Source organism: Grampus griseus (assembly GCF_964374135.1).
Source record: "Grampus griseus genome assembly, chromosome: 20".
Classification (NCBI taxonomy): Eukaryota; Metazoa; Chordata; class Mammalia; order Artiodactyla; family Delphinidae; genus Grampus; species Grampus griseus.
The window spans coordinates 27,658,922-27,682,626 of record NC_139014.1 but is presented as its reverse complement, the minus strand read 5'-3'; the positions used below and the strand labels follow the sequence as shown (position 1 = coordinate 27,682,626).

The window sequence follows — 23,705 nt, the reverse complement described above, 5'->3', positions numbered from 1 at the left end:
TAATAAGAAGGTTAGGAGATAAAGTTGGGGATATTCTCTTAAAGTAAAACAAAAAGACAAAGAGACAGGAAATAGAAAAGAAAGTTAGGGGTTCAGTGTAGGTGATCCATTATCCAACCAAAATGATTTCCAGAAAGGGGCAAAAAAAGAAAACAGCAAGAAATAAATTATGAAGAACTGAAAGAAGCAGACTCTGAGTGGGAGAAGTGGGTGCAGGAGAGTGCAATTTTTCTTTATAAAATTGTGGCATTATTTGACTTTTATAATAAATGTATGTATTGCTTTGATACAAAAATTATATATTGAATAGGTAAACAAAAACAATAAAACTACAATGAATGTTAACAGAAAAGAGAAGCAGAGATTAAGTATAAGGCCTAATGATGCCTCAGTAGTAGAGTGTAATCACTCTGGTCCCATAAAATACAGAGATAGGTCCTTGAATAGCAATGTATAGAGAAACAAAGAAAGGATCTTTTAGAACATACAGAAACCACTTACTCAGATGATTAACTAAAAGAGTTCCCTCCATTCATTCATAGGAGCTAGGTACCTGGACGGGGTACTAAAACTAGATAATAATTGATAGTAATATATTTCAAAAGTCCAATTCTCTAATAAGACTTTGAGGAATAAATCATAGAAAACATCATGAAAAGGAAGCTAGGTTATTATAAAATCTTAGACAACATCAACAACCATAGTACAACAAGTTCATGCCAGGGTTGCCATGATTGCCATCACAGGAAAGTTTAGAAAAGATCGCCCTCTAGAGGCATGTCTCATTAACCATTTAAAAACAAAACAAGAAACCTGGAGTCTATGATGTGCCAGTGTTAAAAATAGAGAAAACACAAAATATTTCACGAACAGTAAAGAGGAAAACAAAACATGACAGTTTAGCTCCAAGTGCTAACTACCTGAGCCAGCATTTATTTTAAGGAATAAAAACGAGAGAAAAAAGTGTAGCATATTCCAAATAATAGACAAGAGATAAAGTATTCAAATAGACTTTAATCAGTTTTTATAGTATTAAATTTAACATAAAGTATAATTTAGAGACAATATAAGAGTGTTAGAAGATACTCCACAGGTAATTTTATTTTCCTCAAAAACTATGTTATCTGAAACTTCCTCTCAATTTTGCTGTGAACCTATAACTGCTCTATAAAACCGTCTATTAAAAAATGATGCTATCTTTACTTAGTAGATGGTTTCTCCAATTAGGGCTTCTGAAATAAAAGAACTTTTCAGGATGGTATTAATTATAAGGCTTCTCTTTTCAATCCACTTTCCCTAAAGAACTCATCTGTTCTGAGAAACAATAGGAAGTGACATGAAAATATTTTAAATATGCATGATTTTGGTGTATAGATGTAAAGACACAAATTCACTAGGAAAACTTTAATAGACTTCAAAACAATAGATTAAAAACTTCATCTGAACTACAAGAAAGTACATGCAACCAGTAAAAAACCCAGGTACTAAACTAAGATAGCCTAAAAGAAGATTTTTATCCATTTACATGTATATACTGTATATATATATATATATATATATACGCTGTGTCATATGAGGCATAAAATTTAAAGCAGAGCTACAGTGCACATGATTGATTTTTCTTGGCAAAAATTAAAACATACAAATGGAAACTTCAATCCACAAGTAAATAGTGATGTGGAAAGAGAAGTCAAAAAACATCACATTATTATTGATTGTCTTAAGTAGGTGAAACTATATAAGGCTGAAATGGGCGGTTGCTTTGTATTTACAGTTGTGATGTGGTCTGTATCAAGAAAACTACTGATCAACAAAAGTAATTACAATAAACCAGCAAATGAAAGCTATAAACACAGTTTCTGAGTGGTAAAAAAAAAAAAAAAAGAATGCCTCATACAGATGCTAGGAAGAAAAGTGATGCTACCAGTTACTTAGAAGCAGTTTATTAAAATAGTGAGGCTTCAAGCCCAAGAAATCAGAGGCCCCCTCTACAGGACCCAGAGTCTCATCCATTCCTTCCATTTAGAAGAAGTAGAATCTGGAATTCAGATGCCTAAAGCTGTGACTCAATGATGACTCCTCCCTTCAGGACCAATGAGTTAATGGGAAGGCGACACTTCCGAGAACTGCTGAAGTAAATCCAGAATCCCTCTGTTAACGCAATGGAAATAGGAAAAAAACAAATTCCTTAAAAGCCCTATCACATAGTGACTGTCATATTCTTGAACCTAAACTGGAAAACTAATTTGCAAAATAAAGAAATGCAAAGGCTAGAGAATGGGTAGATTAATTTATACAACTATATTTCCTAATGTATGGTATTACAATGAGTAAAAACAGATGAAAAAGAAAAAATAATACTACCTTCACTTTCAATTTTGCGTTGGGTGTACCTTCATTTCAGAAACAATGTCAGAAGTCAACTCATCAATACTGAGTCTAATAATGCTACAAAAGCCTATGCACAATAAGGTCACGATTATATTTCAGTCACTTATTATTTGGTGAATTCTTCATTTATTCTCTTTTCTGCATAAGAGCCACTATACAAAAATATGAATAATGAATCAGTCCTACATACCTCCTTAGTAATAATCAGTATCAATAATGAAATTAATCATAGCAGCTAATCTTTTCCTGAGTTATTTCATGTGTGTCAGACACTATTCAAAATGCTTTGATCCTCACAGTAACTCTCTAAGGTAGGTAATTTTATTATCCCCATTTTACTGACAGAAAATTAAGGCACAGGTAGATTAAGTAATCTGTCTAAATTTACGGAGCCAGAAAGTCACAGAGGTTCTACCACAGGAAGTCAGACTCCAGGTCCTCCAACTGCCTCCCCAAGGAAGTTACAGTTAAAAATGGAGATCATCGAAAATAATAGGTAGAAGGCAGGAAGTGATAAGTATGGATAAATAGCTTACAGAAGAAACAAATACCAAAGTTAGACACTTTATGTTAAGAGGGAGAAAAGCACACTGTGAGCTGAGCTGAGCTGAGCTTCAAAGATTCATTCCACGTTTACCTGAAGAAATAAGCGGAAAACAATTCAGACGCAGGAACAAGGTGTTGATTGAAGCTGAAAAGCAAAAGCAAGTAATTAAATTTGCTTGGAGCATAAACAATAGTGGCAGAAATGGTTTCTTCATTCAGCAAAAATTTACTAACTGGTAAAGGGAATGCCTCATCTCCTAGAGGACTATTCACCTGCAAACATGCTCACCTCCTATTTCTATGAGAAACAGAGGCAATCTCCCCTTTGCCCTCTAACTTTTCCCCATTTTCCTGTTCCCCTTTGCATCAATGCTCATTGAAAGGCCTGTCAATACTGGCCTCCAATTTCTCTCTTCCCGTCCTTAATAAAATCCTCTCTTATCAGGCCCCTACCGCTTCAACAAAACTTGCTCTTATCAAAGCTACATGTCCTCTACATGACTAAATTTGATGGTATTCTATCTTTTTCTCAGTCCTTATCTTAATTGACCTATCAGCAGAATTTAACACATTAATCATTCCCTTTTCTCAGGAAAAAAAAACCAATGTCTTCATTTGGCTTATAGGATTTCTCATGTGTGGTTTTCCTTCTATGTCACAGGCTCAGTCCTGGGACATCTTCATCTTCTTTTCATACTCATTCACTTACTAGGTGATCTCATCCTGCTTTGGCTTTTTTTATCTATGCCTCCCCAACATTTATTCTCAGCCTATTCCTTCCCACTGAACTCCAGATTCATAAAACCAACTACCTACCTAACATCACTAGGAGGTCAAGACACATCTTAAACTAAACATGTCCAAAAGTCCTGATCTGTCTCTATCCCCAGAGCTGCTTTATCCTCGTGGTCCTCATTTCATGTGATGGCAGTCGCACCCTTCCAGCTGTTCGGGCCGAAAGCCTTACTGGTCACCCTGACTCCTCTCTTTTCTCTCCTGGATTTCTGCAATGCTCTCCTAACTGGTCTCACTAGACTTCTACTCTTGTCAGACTGCAGATGGTGCGTTCTCAATACAGATCACCATTCTGCTCCTGTCAAACCACAATCTGACCCCGTCACCCAAAACCCTCCACAGCTTTTCCACTTTACTCTGAGTAAAAGTCAAAGGCTGACATGATCTGGCCGCATTCCCTCTCCGACCTCATCTTCTACTCTGCACCTTGTACACTGTTCCTTGGCCACATGGGCCTCCTTGCCTCTCCATGAACACTCCAGACACATTCCCAGCTCAGGGATTTTACACTGACTGTTTCTTCTGCCTGGAACATGTTCCGCAGACATCTGCATGACTTTCTCCCACACTTCCATCAGATCTTTATTCAAATGTCATCAACTCAGTAAGGCCTGCCAGGAGCATCCTAATTTCAAACTGCAATCTTCTCCAGGCATGCCCTATTCCCCTTCCTTTACTTTTCTCCATAGCATATAAAACTACCTGTTTATCCATCCATTTGTCCATCCATCCATCCATGAATCCATGAATCCATCCATCCATTCACCTATCATCTATTCTATGCATCACATATCCCACCACTGGAAAGTCAGCTCCATGGGAACAGGGATGTTCTCCTCTTTTATTCACTGCTGTATCCTAGAGCTCAGGAACAGTGCCTGGACATAGTAACACTAATTAATAGTTCTTGAATAAAATGAAAGAATCTTACAGATGTTAAAATGAAAAGCAATGTTACCATGAATGAAAATCTCTTCATTCTGACAAGTAATAAACTGTTTTTATTAGAACTTCTAAGTTCTAATAACTTTGAAAACTTTGGTTTGAAGCCTTAGAATCTACATTTTACCAAATACTATATGAGGTGCCAAGATACAAATATAAACAAGAAAAAGACCCTCTCTTCATGGAGGTAAATCTACTGGGAGACACAGGCATGTCAATGAACATATTAACATATGTTAATATGAACAACTAACATTAAAATATAATAAAATCACATTCATAGTCCCAATACCAAGACTGATACAGAACATACAACATAAAGAGGTGTTTAAAAGAGGCTGAAGAGGAACTTCCCTGGTAGCACAATTAAGAATACACCTGCCAATGCAGGGGACACAGGTTCGATCCCTGGTCTGGAAAGACCCCACATGCTGCAGAGCAACTGAGCCCACGCGCCACAACTACTGAGCCCGCAGTCTAGAGCCCACGAGCCACAACTACTGAGCTCGCACACCGTAACTACTGAAGCCCACGCACCTAGAGCCCATGCTCTGCAACAAGAGAAGCCACCACAATGAGAAGCCTGAGCACCGCAACGAAGAGTAGCATCTGCTCACCACAACTAGAGAAAGCCCACGTGCAGCAACGAAGACCCAACGTGGCCAAAAATAAATAAATAAAAAACAAACAAAATAAGAGGCTGAAGAGATGAAGTGATACTTTTAGCTAGATCATAATGAAGTAGGGTTTCAGCAGGCATCCAAGGGAATAAAAATTATTTTGAGAAGAGTATGCAAACTTAAAAGGTGCCAAGAAATGAATACATGTGGCATTTTCAGGGAAGGGTACAGAAATGTAGGTGTGGTGGAACAAGAAGCTGAGAGTGAGATGGAACCTTCCCTAACATCCTAAAAGCATGGTGAGACACTGAAAGACTGAAAGCAGAAAAGTGGAATATTATCCTACTTACGGTTAACAAAGAAAATGCTTGCGATAGTTAAAAGAAAAAAAGAAGGCTGGAGGCTACAGAAACAGATGAGGTAAGAAATGATGATAAGAGGTTCTTAATCACTTTTGTCATGGACTACTTGGACAACCTGGAAAAGCCTGTGGACTCTTTCTCAGAATGATAATTTAAATGCATGGGATACAATACACAGAATTACAAAGAAAACCATATTATTATACTGAAGTATAGCTATCAGTTTATTTTAAAAATTAAGTTCTGCTATAGTAATATATGTAATATTAAAATCAGTAATATTATTACATTATATATATATATAAAATTTCCAAGCAATGGTGAGCATAAACAATATTTCAAAATACATCTCGACAAAACACTTCAAGATTTCTTTGTATATAATGTGATACAAAAACATCTGTGTTTTTATTGGTGACAATGTCACAAGTACTGCTGCTATAACTGTCATGTGTTGTCTATATTCATAATGAAAGAAAACATTTACTTTTGGGTAGAGGATAGTAATCCTAAAGATGAAATATTTTCCTATCCATGTTCACGGATCTTAAGAACCCCTTAAGACTAAGGTCCAGGCAACAAGACCAGAAATGAAAGAGATATTTAGAGAAAGTATATTTCAAATAAATAAACATCCTCTGTTAAGTAAAAATGGCAAATAGATAAAATAATCCTAACCTAAACTGGATTGCATCCAGAGAGTAAAAAGGAAATATCCTTATATCAACTGTTATTTAACAGTTTCCTTTACTTTGCTAAAAAGAGCACAGACAAACAACAGCAATAACCGCCAAACCATGATTCATTTTCAAGATGAATCCCTCCCTGTTCAAACGTTTACATTGTTTTTGACTAGCATCAGATTGTTTATCCACACAAACTGTAAATACATCATTTTTAGAACTAACCAACAACAATGCCCATTTTGTTTTGACATGTAAGGTACAAAAAGAACATAAAGAAAAATGACCATCACTCTAATGTCTGCACTTTAAAAATGAAAAAACTACAGAAAAAGGGGGTGAAATTCCAACATAATAAAAATTTAGCATGTGTTATCAGGAGGAAAACGTCTCCTGAAATTCCTTGCTTTCAAAAGGGAATTTAAGAACTGCAGTACTGCTAAACTGTCTATAATCTCCTCTCTGAGATGCCTTCTCTTAGCTTTATGGAAAAATATGAAGAAAGCTGTGAAAACAATAATGCTGAGAGAAAATAATATATTTTGACAATATTACTCTTCAACTGTTTGATCTTTTACAAATGACAAATCCTTAACTGACTGGCACTTTGCACCCTTCAGCAAAAATATATTGAAAGGTATTCATTCAGTCATTCAATATCCGTTTTGTTCCCTTAGACAAGGGCAGAGATGACCTTAATTTCTGTGCACAGTATGCCCAAAGCCTAGCACAGAACCTGGTATGTGGTATGCTTATTAGAGAAAGAAGAAGAGGAAGAAAAAAGGAACTCAAAAGAATGCTCTCTGAAGATGTATAAAGACTATAAATTCTTCCAAATTTTTCTACTAATACAGCTGGTTCTCTGGCCAACCTAGCTGCCCAATGTGCACACTAAATCTCGCTCCATAAACTGTATGGTGAAATTCAAGTTAAGAAAAATATTTAACACAAAAAGCAAGGCCCTCAAAGAACCTATACTACCATTTAGTTATATGACAAAACAGTCACACCTAAGAATGTAAGTAATTATTTCTGAAGTAAAATTTCTTGCAAATGGCTGAAAACATGAATATCTCATAGCTTTCTAAACTTTTTTTTAAATTTTAAATACTTTTTTATGATTTTTATTTGTAAAAATATTTATTTATTTATTATTTATTTCTTTTGTCTGCACCGGGTCTTAGTTGCAGCACACGGCATCTATGTTACGGCCATGGTATCTTTGTCGTGGCATGCATACTCTTAGTTGCGTCATGCAAACTCTTAGTTACAGCATGCATGCAGGATCTAGTTCCCCGATCAGGGATCGAACCCAGGCCCCCTGCAATGGGAGCGTGAAGTCTTACCCGCTGGACCACCAGGGAAGTCCCAATACTTTTTTAAATGACAGTTTTCACCCAGGACTTATTTCAACCTCAAAGATCATGGATCACTAGTTAAATATACATGAATAATAACTGTTCTTATAAAAATAATAGGGCCAGGGACTTCCCTGGTGGCGCAGTGGTTAAGAATCCACCTATCGGGCTTCCCTGGTGGCACAGTGGTTGAGAGTCTGCCTGCCGATGCAGGGGACACGGGTTCATGCCCCAGTCCGGGAAGATCCCACATGCCGCGGAGTGGCTAGGCCCGTGAGCCGTGGCTGCTGGGCCTGCACGTCCGGAGCCTGTGCTCCACAACGGGAGAGGCCACAACAGTGAGAGGCCCACGTACTGCAAAAAAAAGAAAGAAAAAAAAGAATCCACCTACCAATGCAGGGGACACGGGTTTGATCCCTGGTCTGGGAAGATCTCACATGCCACAGAGCAACTAAGCCCGTTTACCACAACTACTAAGCCTGCACTCTAGATCCCGCGAGCCACAACTACTGAGCCCGTGTACCACAACTACTGAAGCCTGTACACCTAGAACCCATGCTCCGCAACAAGAGAAGCCACCGCAATGAGAAGCCTGTGCACTGCAACAAGGAGTAGCCTCCGCTTGCCGTAACTAGAGAAAGCCCACGAGCAGCAACAAAGACCCAACACAGCCAAAAACAAATAAATTAATTAATAAAAAAAAATACTTCTAAATAAATAAATAAATAATAGGGCCAGGGACTTCCCTGGTGGTCCAATAGTTAAGAATCTGTCTTCCAATGCAGGGGATGCGGGTTTGATCCCTGGTCGGGGAACTAAGATCCCACACGCTGGGGGGCAACTAAGCCCATGTGACACAACTAGAGAGCCCAAGCGCCACAACTAGACAGCCTGCGTGCCGCAACTAGAAAGCCTGCACACAGCAACTACAGAGCCAATGTGCTCTGGAGCCTGTGCGCCACAATGAAAGATCCTGAATGCTGCAACTAAGACTCAATGCAGCCAAACACAAATAAAAATAAATATTAAAAAAATTATAATAGGGCCAAAGCACAAAATATCATCTAAGCAGAAAACAAAGGTCCCAAACTGTTTTGAGTTGCAGAATTTCTCCCCAGGATTCTATTTACCAATATATTTTTTCAGTCTATCTTAAAACTTCCTCCAGAAAAAATACATATGTTGAATTGATTAGGTATTACAAAAGGATGCGTGTTCAAGCAGAAGCATTTTAGCTTCTTTAACTTCTTAGGGATATAGCCAGAAGAACTGCAAAGATGTACTCAAACAAGTACTTGTACACACATGTTCATAACAGCACTATCCACAAAATCAAAAGGTGGAAACAACTCAAATATCCATCAATGGATGAACGGATAAAAAACTGTGGTACATACATGTAATGGAATATTATTCAACCATAAAAAGTAATGAAGTACTGACACATACTACAATGTGGCTATACTTTTAAAACATTATGCTATGCAAAAGAAGCCAGAAACAAAAGGTCACATATTTTATGACTGCAGTTATATGAAATACCCATAACAGGTATAGATTGAGATGGAAAGCAGACTGGTGGTTGCTATGGGCTTGGGGACAGAGGGGTGGGGAGGAACTGCTTAAAGAATATGCAGTTTGGGGGATTTCCCTGGCGGTCCAGCAGTTAAGACTCCGCCCTTCCAATGCAGGGGACACGGACTAGATCCCTGATTGGGGAACTAAGAGCCCACAGGCCATGCTGTGCAGCCCAAAAAAAAGAAAAAGAATATGCAGTTTTCATCTGGGGTGAAGACAATATATTTGGAACTAGACAGAAGCGGTAGTTGCATAATATTGTGATGTAATAAATCCCACTGAATTGTTAACATCTAAATGGTTAATTTTATGTCATGTGAATGTCAAATCAATTAAATAAGGGTTGTTTTCTGTAGGAACCATAATCTCGCTCTATAAAATTCCCTATACTTAAAAATCTAAATTGGTCATCTGTCAAGGAGAAACTGCAATACTCCAAAAAACAAAGTGTCATCTGTCAATGAATATCTTCTCTCATTCTGGTGGGTACAACCATTCTGGTATTATCAAGGCCAAGATTCACATACGTTGTTATCCAGCACTTCAATTCAAAAATAAAACAAAGTGAGAGAGTGGCATGGACATATATACACTACCAAATACAAAACCAATAGCTAGTGGGAAGCAGCCGCGTAGCACAGGGAGATCAGCTCGGGGCTTTGTGACCACCTAGAGGGGTGGGATAGGGAGGGTGGGAGGGAGACGCAAGAAGGAGGAGATATGGGGATATATGTAGATGTACAGCTGATTCACTTTGTTATACAGCAGAAACTAACACACCACTGTAAAGCAATTATACTCCAATAAAGATGTTAAAAAACAAAAACAAGACAAAAATAAGCACACATCTGCACTAAGAAACAAGGACAAAAATTTTCATCTCTTCATTATACATAATAGCTCCACATCAGAAACCACCCAAATATACATCAACAGTAGGAGAAAGGATAAATAAGTAAAAATATATTTGTACAATGGAATATGTAAGAGCAATGGAAATAAATGAATTAAACCTACATAAAAATACATGAATTAATCTCACAAACATGTTAAAGAAGTTGAATATATGAATATATACACACTCTGTTTTTAAAAAAAAGTGAACATTTCACTTTTTTAAAAAGTAAGGAAGTGATTACCCTGAAAGTCAGAATCACAGCTTACTTTTATGGAAAAGGGGCACAAATATGGAGTTCTAGTAATGTTTCCTTTATTGGTTGGAGTGACGGTTACACAACTATTTGCTCTAGATAAAATACTGACTGATACGTGGGTTTTTTAGAAATCCCCCAAAGATGTATTGGGTTGGCCAAAAAGTTCGTTCGGATTTTTCCGTAACATCTTACGAAAACCCAAATAAACTTTTTGGCCAACCTAGTATTTTAAAATAAAATGCAAATGCTGCTCTAAAATACATACGACTCAAGATTATTCCTCTCCAACAATAAATATTTCTTAATGAACTACAGCACTGATTCTGGTTAAAGCCAGAGTTTTCTGGAAAAGATCTATAGATATAAGATTCAATCTCCAAATTTATGAAAATAGTCTTGAACATCATATTCCATACATATGACATCAAGTAATTCTTATATACTGAAAAAGTTAGGGAGTTAGCTGAGTGTGGCAAGTGAGCTGAAGAGATCTGGTGCTTCCCCTGGGGCCAAGGAGAGTGGTGTGGCCTCTGCTAGGGTGGGGGAAGGGGGCAGTCATTGGGGAAGAAGGAGAGAACTTATCAAAAAATGCAAGGCAGAGTTCCCAGCACAACGGGAATGTTGAAGCCTGGAGACTACTGTTTCCATATTCGCTCACTCACACACTCCTCCATCCATCCATCCATCCATCCATCCGTTCATTCATTCAACAGATCTCCATTTACTCTGCGCCTGGCAGGCACTGTAATAAGTTCTGTTCATACAGAATGGGCATTTAATAGAACTAATAGCCTGGTGGCAGAGACATATTTAAAACATAATCACATAAATAAATATTTAATTTAAAGTTGAAAAAAAAAGTTAGGGAGCTAATGTAGTATGGTAATGGTCACCATTACTATATTAACTTCAATTTATTAAATGATTTAATAAATTAAGAATGTTCCCGGGCTTCCCTGGTGGCGCAGTGGTTAATGACAATGCACGAGACATGGGTTCGATCCCTGGTCCGGGAAGATCCCACATGCCGCGAAGCAACTATGCCCGTGCACCAGAACTACTGAGCCTGTGATCTAGAGCCCGTGAGCCACAACTACTGAGCCCGCACAACACAACTACTGAAGCTCGTGCACCTAGAGCCTGTGCTCTGCAACAAGAGAGGCCACCGCAATGAGAAGCCTGTGCACCACAACGAAGAGAAGCCCCCACTCGCTGCAACTAGAGAAAGCCCAGGCACAGCAATGAAGACCCAACACAGCCAAAAATAAACAAACAAAATAAATAAATTAAAAAAAAAAGAAGGTCCCCAAATGAGCCCAAGATCTTATCTTCATATGAATGAATTAGAAAAATGGGTTAATTTTATTCCAGATCTCGAAAATGAAAGATAAAGGGAAGAAGTACTGTTGGGAATAGTGGAGAGAGAGAAAACTGGGTTTACCGTGCAGAGGAGATCCAGAAGGGCTGCTGGATAGACCTGGAACAGGGCTACAGCGACCTCCTTGCTTAGACGTCAGTTCCTGTTCAATCTCTTCCAGCCCAGCACTCTTCTGGAAACGGCTCATACGATTTACCACTCGTGGTGACATATGTGTTCGAACACAAGGCTGGCCACCATAAGGGTTGATTGGGAAAACGTGGGAAGTCCCCCGGAGTGTACTGACCACAACCCAGCGACAGTCATGGCTGAAGCATATGTCTTGTACCTAGAAATGAAACAAGGAAAAACAAAAAAAAGATTGAAACTATTTGGATTTACCTAGGAATATCACAAACATATTACTAAATATGAACAGAAATGCCTGCCTGGGGACTTCCCTGGTGGTGCAGTGGTTAAGAATCTGCCAAAAAAGACCCAAAGCAGCCAAAACCAACCAAATAAATAATAATAAATAATATAATTAATTAATTATTTATTTTTAGAAAAGAAATGCCTGCCTGGTTACCAAATTTACCTAACACCAGATTATATTTTCAAAATGTTTCATCTAAAGATCAGATTCATGGTGAATACTGATCAAAACTCCACATAAGGGATTTGATAAGATTTACAAGAGGGAATTCTGTCCCTTGCTGTATACAGTGCCAAGTCAGAAAATAGGACCTAGGTGGTTTTACCCTATAGAGCTATATTAAAAAAAAAAGATATATGGATAATGTTCATTTCTTTAAAGGAATTTACCTTCCAAAAAAGCATAGAAGAGTAAAAATTAAAACATACATTATACAAAGCAGGTGAAGTTATTAATCCAATCATTCACTCAACGAATACTCACTGGGTACCCTGCTAATAAACACTAGGAAAAGAGGTGGGTAAGAAATCGTCCTTGGGCTCACAGCCTACCAGGAAGAAAAGACATAAGAAATTTGCAAAAATATAACATATAAAAATGAAATAACTGTCTTACATTTGAGGCACAGTGGTAACAAACAGGAAGGAAAATATGAAATCTGCTTCTGAGAGGTGAAAAGGAGATGTTCAAGAAGGTAGAGGGTTAGGAGTGGCACCAAAAACACATGATCTGAATAGCTCTGGGTTCTGGAACTGAGTTTTGAAGTAAGATATACTTACAAAGAAAGGAGCGATGGACATTCTAATTTAGATATATGCAGATATTCTACTTTTGATATAGATGCATAGACATAAGATGGAAATGATGAGCAAGTAGCTCAGTATGTCAGAAACAACATGAGAGTGAGCAAAAGCCAGCGCAAGAGGTGTCTGGATTTTATTTAAGAAATAAGGAGTCAAGATTTCAATTCTGGAAGGATGATTGTGGGAGTGAATGCAGGGGAATGGATGTGCAGTGGAGATGAGGGTAACTGAAGGAAAGTTAAGTAGAAGTTTCTTCAACAGACACAGATATAGGACCCTAAAGAGAGGTGGGAAGAGAAAATGTCTCAAAAACACCCAAATGACAATCCAAATGTCCATCAACAGATGAATGGAGAAAAAAGATGTGGCATGTATATATACACAACAGAATATTTCAGCCATGAGAAAAATGGATATCCTCCTAACTGTGACAGCATGGATGGACCTTGAACACATAATGCTAAATGTGGTAAGTCAGACAGAGAAATAACTTTACAGTATCACTTATATGTGAAATCTAAGAAAAGCAAACCTGTAAAAAACAGAGTAAAATATGGTGGTTACCAGGGGATGTGAGGCGGGGATAAGACTGACAGTGTTTAAGAGTACAAATTTATAACGAGTAGTAAATAAGCCATAGGGATCTAATGCACAGTATACTGATATAGACAATAATATTGTACAGTTATATAATGTGATAAATATGGGTACAATGGCAATCACATTGCAATGTATAAATGTATCAAAGTAACAAGTTGTACACCTTAAATTTACACAATGTTACATGTTAAACTTATTCAATTTAAAAAAAACCACTCTGATAACAATGAAAAAAAAAAGAAAAAACTTACGTATTTGCAGTGGTTGGCAAACACTACAGGCCATACGGTCTCGCTCAGCTATTTCCCTGCCCTTCCAGTGACAAAGTAGCCATAGAAAATATATGTAAATCAATGAATGCAGCTATGTTTGTAGAAAAAAATTTTACAGAAAAACTGACTGGCCACAAACTTGATCTAGGTAAAGTTAGTCACCAAATTGTATGACATTTATCAGGTACTGAAATACAGAAGTCCCAGTATTTTCAAATTAGCAAACTGAATTTACTACTTTCATCTTCATATCAATCTAATGATGACAACTTGAACAAAAATGTCTCTGTAGGGCTTCCCTGGTGGCACAGTGGTTGAGAGTCCGCCTGCCGATGCAGAGGACACGGATTCGTGTCCCGGTCTGGGAAGATCCCACATGCCGCGGAGCGACTAGGCCCGTGAGCCACGGCCGCTGAGCCTGCGCATCCGGAGCCTGTGCTCCGCAACGGGAGAGGCCACAACAGTGAGAGGCCCGCGTACCGCAAAGGAAAAAAAAAAGTCTGTTTACTTTTACACTTAAAAAAGACAGCTAAGGGCTTCCCTGGTGGCGCAGTGGTTGGGAGTCCGCCTGCCGATGCAGGAGGCGCAGATTCGTGCCCCTGTCCGGGAAGATCCCACAGGCCGTGGAGCGGCTAGGCCCGTGAGCCACGGCCACTGAGCCTGCGCGTCCGGAGCCTGTGCTCCGCAATAGGAGAGGGCACAACAGTGAGAGGCCGGCGTACCGCCAAAAAAAAATAAATAAAAATAAATACATAACCCAGACAAAAAAGTATAGTAAAATAAGATAAGATGTTTGTGAATAGGATTTAAAACTTGTGAGTAAAACTCCTCAAGCAGTCAAAGAAGCCGATTTTCAGTGTATTAAATCTTCAAATAAGCCTAAATTCTGCTTAAAATCTTGACTAATACTTCAGAAATATTCTACAAGCAAAAGCTATACGTATTCATCAAAGTACAAGAGCCTGGAATCTTTGAAATAAAAAAGAAATTTTAGTCTTACATCAAAACAGGATATTTAATTGCTAGACAATTGACAGACCAAAATTATCAATACATGGATAAACCCCAAACTGAGCCCCATGCCTGCCCATCTCAATTACTGTGACACATCCAAATGACACATTAATGTTATAATTAAAGAATCTCCTGATTCTTTACACTGAGAAATTTAACTCCCAGCAATTCTAGAATTACGAATAAAAAGTCATTCCTCAAGTGCTTTACCTCTCTACTTCACTTACACTGACTTTCAGCTAAACGACTTACAGAAAAGCAGGAGAAAAGGAAGGGGTAGGACAAAGAAAAGTGTAAACAGCAGAAGCAAGAGAAAAGAAACACAGTACCAGACAAATTTAATATTATAGTATCAAATGCATTAACACAAGCCAGAATCAAACATCTAAAGAAAACTATCTTTAGGCTTACTGAGTAACTTATGTTCCACCCACAGCGGAACTAAACCATGTCATCTAAAACCTTTTTCCAAAACACTTATAATCAAGATGACTTCCTGGTCTGTCAATGAAAAGAAGTTTCCTAATTTCATTTTAAGAATACTTCTGATATGAGGTGGTACTAACAAACAGTATCAAGGCAAGAAGACAGAATTCTACCTAAAAGCTTACTTAGAAAACTGCTATTAGAGAAGTAATTCTGCTCTGTGACCTTAAAGACACATCAGGATACATAAACGAGCAGAGAAGAGTTGCTAAACACATCAGCTGTCAAGAAACTAGAGAAAGTTTAATCCTTTAAATAACATTACGAAGGATAACAAGTTGCCTATCCACAAAATGCAAAATGATACAACTGTTCCTGTTATCAAACAAGTTGGGTGGTTTTTCATACATTATTAAAAATAAGAAAGACTGGGAACCCTCATTAGGACACTCATTATTATCAATTTGGAGCTTTTAAATAAGCAAATGTCAGAATTCTTAACTAATGAGATATAAATAAGAAATACAGAGTGCTTAATTAAATGTTTTGCAAATTTCTATTCGGTTATATAATTTATTGCTCTTTAAATGTATTATTTGGCATATTTATAACATCTCACACTTGCTTCTTATTGTAATGATGTAAAATTTGGCTATGAGAAACCAATTAGGCCTGTAGAAAGCTGAAGTATTTGTTCCTTAAAACATACTGCAGCTATATGTCAGTAATTCTAGTTTATACAAGTATTTTTTTCAGCAATCTAAATCAATTTCATTGATTTACTCATCCAAACAATATTTGGGGCAACCAAAATCTAATATAGCAGACATATATGGCATAATTACGTCCAACATTTTATCAAAACGAACAACCAAAAAAAAAAAAAAAACCTCGAGTGTATATTTCATTCACAGAACAGGCTGAATTCAAATTACATATAAAACAAGAGTAATTGAGCACTAGAATTAAGTGTTACTACATTTAAGCATCTAAGATACAGAAATGAGCATCGCACAAGCCTCCAAATTTATGCCGCAAATTTACCCCCAATCCCAATTAACTAATAATAGCAATTTTAAAATTCACTGTTATTTTAACATACTAAAATCTAAAGCAGAGATTCTCTAACTTTTAGTAGACTAAGAAGCACCTAGATTATTTGTAGGAAATACAGATCTTTTGGTCCCACCTTCAGAATTACGATTCAGGAGGTGTTGGGAGGTCTTGGGGGAGACGTGACCAAGAAATCTGCAGTTTTAGAACTCAGATAATGACTCTGATACTGGCCTGAAGTCTTTAATATGGAGCTAGAAAAAAAAATAAACTTACCAGAAATAGCAGTCCCCCAGCCCCACACCAAACCTTAGAAATTACATAAAAGATACTCTTTTTTAAAAATGAAGTAATGGCAATGATTTCCTAGGGTGTGAGTGGGGCAGAAGACTGACTGAAAAGGGCAGGAGGAAACTTTCTGAGATAATGAAAATGTTATATACCTTGATTTGTGGTTGTACAGATGTAACTAGTGGATGGCAAATAGAACACCCAGCCTCCAACCTTCACTCCCTCACCTGCCACCACTACAGATACTTCCTATGTGCTTCCCAAAGCCTCTCTTACAGCAGGTGTTGAAAAGTATCCACTTTCTTGACAAAAGGAATTAACATCACTGAAGCTGTCCTTACTCCTTGAATTCACCTTACTGCTTTGAATTCAGAAATGATGCCCACTGGAGTGGCAATTATAAAGCGATCACAAGAAAAAGAACAAAAAAAGTCACTGAGACACTGTACCAAAACTGGCAGCAGCCTTCTTGTAAAGTGAGAAAAATAAACCCTGGGTTGTTTTTTTTTTAAACCATTGTTTTTGGTTCTGTAGGCAAATACATGCCTAATGATTCAATTACTAATTCCCTTTCCAACTCTCTTTTAAAAAGAAAGAAAACCCGAAAGCAGAGAGTACTTGGATAAAAAGTCTCAAATCCCAGAGTACTTATTCTTTCACAAGCCTGTAAGAATGGCAATTAAAACCGTAAAGACAAGTCCCATATCACAAAAACTAACTAGCCAAGGTCCTAGCCTTCAGATGAGGTTATGTTAATGGCAATAAGTTTGCTTGAGAATAAGATGCTTAGAATGGAGATGTGGTAAAGACAGATAATCCACACACACCCTCTATCTCATCTGTCTACTCCCTCCCCATATCAATTCTTCAGATTCATTTATTTATCCAATAATGCATTCATGGGAACCCTATTACATGTTTTGCACTCTTCTAGTTGCTAGAAATTTGAAAATGAGCTATCAAATAAACAGCATGCTGAACTCTTGGGCATCTATGCCAGAGAAATGAAAACTATGCTCACGTAACATGCTCATAATATCCCCAAACTGTAAATAGTCTGGGTGGATGTTTAAACAAACTGTAAAAGTTAGGTTACTTATAAAAGGGTAACATGAGGGAACTGTCCAGTATCTTGACAGCAGTGGTGGATACACAAACTGACACGTGATTAAATTATAAACACCTAAACACACACACATACACAAACACACACACACAAGCACATCTGGTAAAATCTGAAAAAATCAGTGCATTGCGCCCATGTCAATATGCTGGTTGCCATATACTCTAGTTTTTCAAAATGTTACCATTGGGATAAACTGGGTAAAGTGTACATGGGATCTCTTAGTACAATTTCTTAAAAGTGCATATGAACCTATGATTATTTCAATAAAAATCTAAAAGTACAATTTCTTACAAGTGCCTATGAACCTATAATTATTTCAATAAAAATCTAAACAACAAAAAAAGCGAATGTGACACTTTGTAAACACCACAGAGCCAGCAGTGCTAGTGCAGCCGGCTCCTGCTGCAGCCTGAACTTGAGTGGAGACAAGGATGATGGGTGGCCCAAAATGCCAAGGAGTGCAGTGTGAACCGTGGCAGTGGGGGCAGAAAGGGGCTGTGATGCCTGGACACTTGCTGGAAGCCGGTGAGCAGCACCACTGCTCATCGGGAAATAACTGGCACCAACACTTGGCCAAGTGAGGAAAAACGGCTAACGCTCCTGGCTGCCCCCATAGTATCTACAGACTAGCCTCCCCTGCCACCAGGACAGGGGATAATGAGATCCGCTGGCAGCCGTCACTGGAAAAACTGGCATGTGCACCTTAAACACATTCGTCCATGTTCTTGTGTAGGGGGAAACAGCCCATGCCCTCGTAGGAGGAAAAATACCCTGGAACGAAGTGTAAGCACAGTTCACAGTAGGGAAGAGGAGCTAAGATGACCTTGCGGGTGTACTATTGTTGTCGTTTATGTTGATAAATGTATAACTAGTATTAATGGCTTAATTGATTGTACTTACATGGTTTTAAGTCAGGGGGTATCCTCTGCCATGCAGATCGAGGTGACAATGCGACAAGCCCACAACAGCTCACCTACTAGGCTTCCAGTTCCTTCCCATGTTATGTAATAGAAACAACAGAATCCCAGTAGGAAAAAGTTGAGGTAGAGACTTAATGGCTGCTGAAGTTCACAGCGGTGTTATCCCAGTACAACATCGCCACCTGCCTGATCCAGCAACCAAGTACGCTCCCTTTTTTTAGTTGGCAGCTACTAACCTGCTACCAGGTTCTTGTAACTGAACTGACCCATGGAGGCTGTGTGATTTTCCAGACCCACACTGGGATGAGTCAACTCAAATCTGATGATGAGCACGGTGGGAAGGGCCCGACAGGGCTTGCTAGTCAAGTGGGAATGGTATATTCCAGAATATGTTCCAGAATGGCCCTAGGAGCACCTTGTTTTTACCACTACTTTATCACCCACTCTACTGCTTGAAGCAATGCCACTGGTTCTATAAGCCCCTGAATCACAGAGTTTCCTTTAAATGCCTGATTGATGGTTTGGCTAAAATAAAAAGTGATGGTGTCCGCTGGCCCAGGGCAGCTGCACAGCACCAACAAAAACTGTGGATGGACAAATCTAAGTACCAGTCAACACAGCAGGATAAAGGAAAGCTGTCACCTCTACTTTGAGGGGTCACTATAACTGTGGACCAATCATGCCCATTCATTAATGTATTATCTATGGATGTTTTTGCACTACAATGACAGAGGTAATACATGTAGAATGCAGAGTTATTTTACAATCTGGCCTTTTAAAGAAAACTCCTACTCCAAAGGACTAGAACTGTTATATTTATACCGAAACTTGTCATCTGCTGATGGCCTTGCCAATGGTCTGTTTGCCATGAAGTAGACTACATACTGGCAGACTGCAGATGTCCCTGTTGTAGGGCCATGAGCTGTGCAAGCAAATCATGGCTGGTAACTGAAGAATCTGGGTCACTAATGCCCAAGGTAAGAATCCACCCACTGATGAGAATGACTGGAATCAAGCCACTGATCAGGCCTGCTTTTTGCCCTGCCTTGTACAGTGATTTCCATCTAAACCCATCAATTATAAATCTTTGCCCCATCTATTATCCATTGTTTCATATCACTCAAAGTATACACGATGTCATAATTTAAAAGCATAAATATACTACAGGTGCTGGGGTTAGTTGCTGAACTTATCTATTAGGACAACATAGTTGACAGGATTGCTCAGATATTTGCCCTTTTTTCCTTATTTGTTCTATCAAATGTTGAGAAAGTGTTATTAAACTCAGTTTTAGGTGCATAGACATTGAAATCCTCCTGATAATTTGACTCGAACATTATGAAATAGCTCTGGTAACAGTCTTTGTCTTAACCTCTATTTTACTTGATATTAAATCTTGATAGTCAAATCTTTAATATTACTTGATATTAAATCTTGATAGTCAAATCTTTAATATTCTTATGTTTATTATTTGCATGACATACCTTTTAACATGCTTTTACTACCATCATATTAAAGATTCAAAGAAAATCTTTAATAGATAACTTGTTCCTTTAGTTTGAAGTTCTTTAGATTGGAATATATTAAAATTTAATATAATTATTTATATGATTCAACTTTGATGTACCATTTAATGTTGTTTTCTGTTTATCCCCTCTGTTTCTTGTGCCTCTGCTCCTCCGTTTCTGCCTACTTTTGAATTAATTGAACATTTTTTAGAATTCCATTTTATATGAAGTTTTGTCTTTTTAGGTGTAGCACATTGAACCTTGAAATAGTAATAGTTCCTTGCTCCCACAAAGCACCAATGGTCCATTATGCTACAGTTATATGCATTACATGTATACAATATAAACCTGAGAAAATGTTAAAATTTCTTACATATAAAAATTATTTTAACATTAAATTTAAAATTTTAACATTCCTACATATTTTAAATGAATTAAAAGAAAGAGAGAAAAAATGCTCTCTAATAAGAAATTGATCATTTCTCACATACTTCATTACTTCCAAGATATCTAAGTTTGCTCTGGTATCATTTCCCTGTGCATGATTTCTAGTGTGGATGTGCAAGGTTTATTGCTCACTCCTTCATTCTTAAATGATACTTTTGCTGGATGGAGAATTTTTGATTACCAGTACTTTTTTCTCTCAGTCCTGTAAACATGTTATTCCACTGCCTTCTGACTTCCATAGTTTCTGATGAGAAGTCAACAGTTTGTTCAAATGTTATTTCTCTGTATGTAATGTGTTATTTTCCGCTGGCTACTTTCAAGATTTGCTTTGGTTTGCAGAAAGTTTACTATGACATTTTTGTTAAACTTGTGTTTTGTCATACTCAATATTTTTTTTCAATAAATTTGGAAAGTTTTCCATCTTTATTTCTTCTTTTTTTTTTTTTTTTTTCTGCCTCATTCTCTCTGTATCCTCTCCTTCTACACAGATTGAGAGGAATTTTGCTCCAGGATGGATCATACGCAGAGTCTCAACCATACCTGATTTGTATGATTTTGATGAGGAGATCTGAACTTTGGAGCTGATGATATTTTAAAGAAATTTTAGAGTTAGAGGAGATGTTGTAATGTGCTGAGATCTTCAGGGATGTTTGTATGGAGTAAATACATTTTACACATGAAGTAATCCTGAATTTGAAGGGTCAGAGGGTGGACTGTAGTGAGGCAAAGAGTGGCTCTAAAAAAGACACATCCAGATCCTAATCCCTGGAACCTACATACAGTACATTATAGACCCAAAGAGTGACTATTACATTATATGACAAAATATGTGATTGATTTCTAGATCTGGAGAAGTTATCCTGGATTATCAGTGTTGACATTAAAAGGAATCACAGGTACCCTTATAAGATAGAAGGAGGAAAGGACAAAGAGAAGAGGAGGAGGAAATGAGACCATAGAGGCAGATACTGGAGTGACGCAGCCAAAAGGCAAGAAATGCTGAGGGTCACCAGAAGCTGGAAAAGGCAAAGAACAGATCTTTGTTAGAATTCTAGAGGGAGTGCAGCCTCACCAGCACCTTGATTTTGGACCTTTGCCTTCCAGGACTGTGAAAAAATAAATTTCTGTTATTTTAAGGCAATTTGGTTTTGTTCTGTTATTTTAAGGTAATTTGTTATGACTACCACAGGAAAGAAATGTGGAGTAAATTTGTATATCGTCCAGAACAATGTGAATTTAATGTTGTGGACTGCCTGTAACTGAGGTTGCTGGGTGGAATGGCAAGCTTATGTTAAGATTTTCATAAACTGCCAAACTATTTTCCAGAGTGGCAGCACCATTGTACATTCCCAACAGCACTGTGCGGAAGATCGAGTTCCTCCACTCATTGACTTTTTGAGAGTTCCTTAAAATGTGTTGTACATACCAGACAACTTGTATCTAATCCAAAGGGTTCCTCCTATGTTTTCTTCTAAAAGCTTTATAATTGTAGATTTTATATTTAAATGTGATCCAATTTCAGTTTATTTTTATATATGGGATGAGATATGGATTAACACTTTTTTTTTTTTGGCACATCAATACCCAGACAGACAGTCTATTACCATTGTTGACTAACTTGTCTCCACTTTGCACCTTTGTCAAAAATCAATTGTACATATGTATGGAAATGTTCCTGAATGTTATTTAGCTTTAATAAGTCTTATTATCAGGTAGTGGTAACCCTCCAACTTTGTCTTTCTTTTTCAATATTATTTTGCCCAGTATAAGTCCTATGTACTTCCATATGAATTTGAGAACTAGCTTGTCAATATCTATCCAAAAATTTTTTTAAAAATCCTGCTGGGATTCTGATGGAGATTTCAATGAATATATAGATCAGTTTGGACAGAAATGATATTCTAATAATATTAAGTATTCCAGCCCAAGAATATGGTTTAACTCTTTTATTTATTCAGGTCTTTACTCTCAGCAATGTTTTATAGTTTTAGAATATAGTCTTGCACATGGTATAGTCACTATTTTAAAATTTTAACTAATTTTTTTAAAATCACCAATTATTTTTTCCTAGTATGTAGTACCCTGAAGTCTTGTTAAAATCACTTATTAGTTCTAACTTTTTTGTAGTATCCATTACATTTTCTACACGTCATCTTTAAATAAACATAATTTTACTTCTTCCTTACTAGTATGATGTCATCCTTCCTGTGGCTGCAGATTTCTCTGCAGATCTCAGGGGTTCTTTCTTTGCAGCTTTCATCTCTCTGGTGCTCTGTCCTGAGAACTCGATGATCTTTGTCTCCCTGGACTCTCATCAACAAAGGGAGTCTACTAGGCTCCATCTGGGTTCCCCCTTCCTGCATCATGGATCATCAGCTACTATCAATTAATAATATTAAATAGCTAGATACTTTCCCCCTTGAGTATTAAACATACTAATCATACCATTTTGCAGAACTGCTCTGATAAAGTAAAAGTAACACGTATGCAGAGGTTTCAAAAGCAAGTTTACCATTTATCAAAATTAGCATGTTAAGTACAAAAACTACTTGTGTCTGCTTCAGTAAGACTTTACAGAAGTATATTTTTTAAATATTGTAATGTCTTACTATATACAACTTCATTGATGAAAACTAAGAATATTTTTCTAACTGCATATGTACTTTATGAGGAAAATTACTGTCAGATGCAGAGGATATCCTAAGTCACAGATCACAAAACAAGTTAATTCAACATAATTAGATCCACATATTTGATTTTTTTTCTTGCCTGATGAAAGTGCCCTCAGAATCCTTGGAAGATTCCAGAAGGACATGATTTTAAAATACTCAAAGACAGATAGATCACTTGCCATACAGATTTCAACATCGGTGTTAAATTTTATATATCATTTCAAAATTACTTTCAGTAGAAGTTTATAAAAATTAATTTTATGGTCATTAATTGAGTTTCCTTAGATCTTGATGTTTGATGTTTAAAATTTCCAGTCTCCTAAATTACAGGGTGTGAAATAGAACAAC

The 23,705-nt window shown here is 37.4% G+C and overlaps 1 protein-coding gene across 5 annotated transcripts in view; it reads right to left on the bottom strand.

The window, feature by feature from the left end:
- Positions 1-23,705, bottom strand: part of BCAS3 (BCAS3 microtubule associated cell migration factor) — a 572,645-nt gene that overhangs the window by 351,704 nt on the left and 197,236 nt on the right. For all 5 annotated transcript variants that reach the window (XM_082679094.1, XM_082679096.1, XM_082679097.1 and 2 more), the window contains exon 15: positions 11,874-12,138. In XM_082679094.1, coding sequence (XP_082535220.1) covers positions 11,874-12,138 — 265 coding nt within the window. The remainder of the gene's footprint in view (positions 1-11,873; positions 12,139-23,705) is intronic.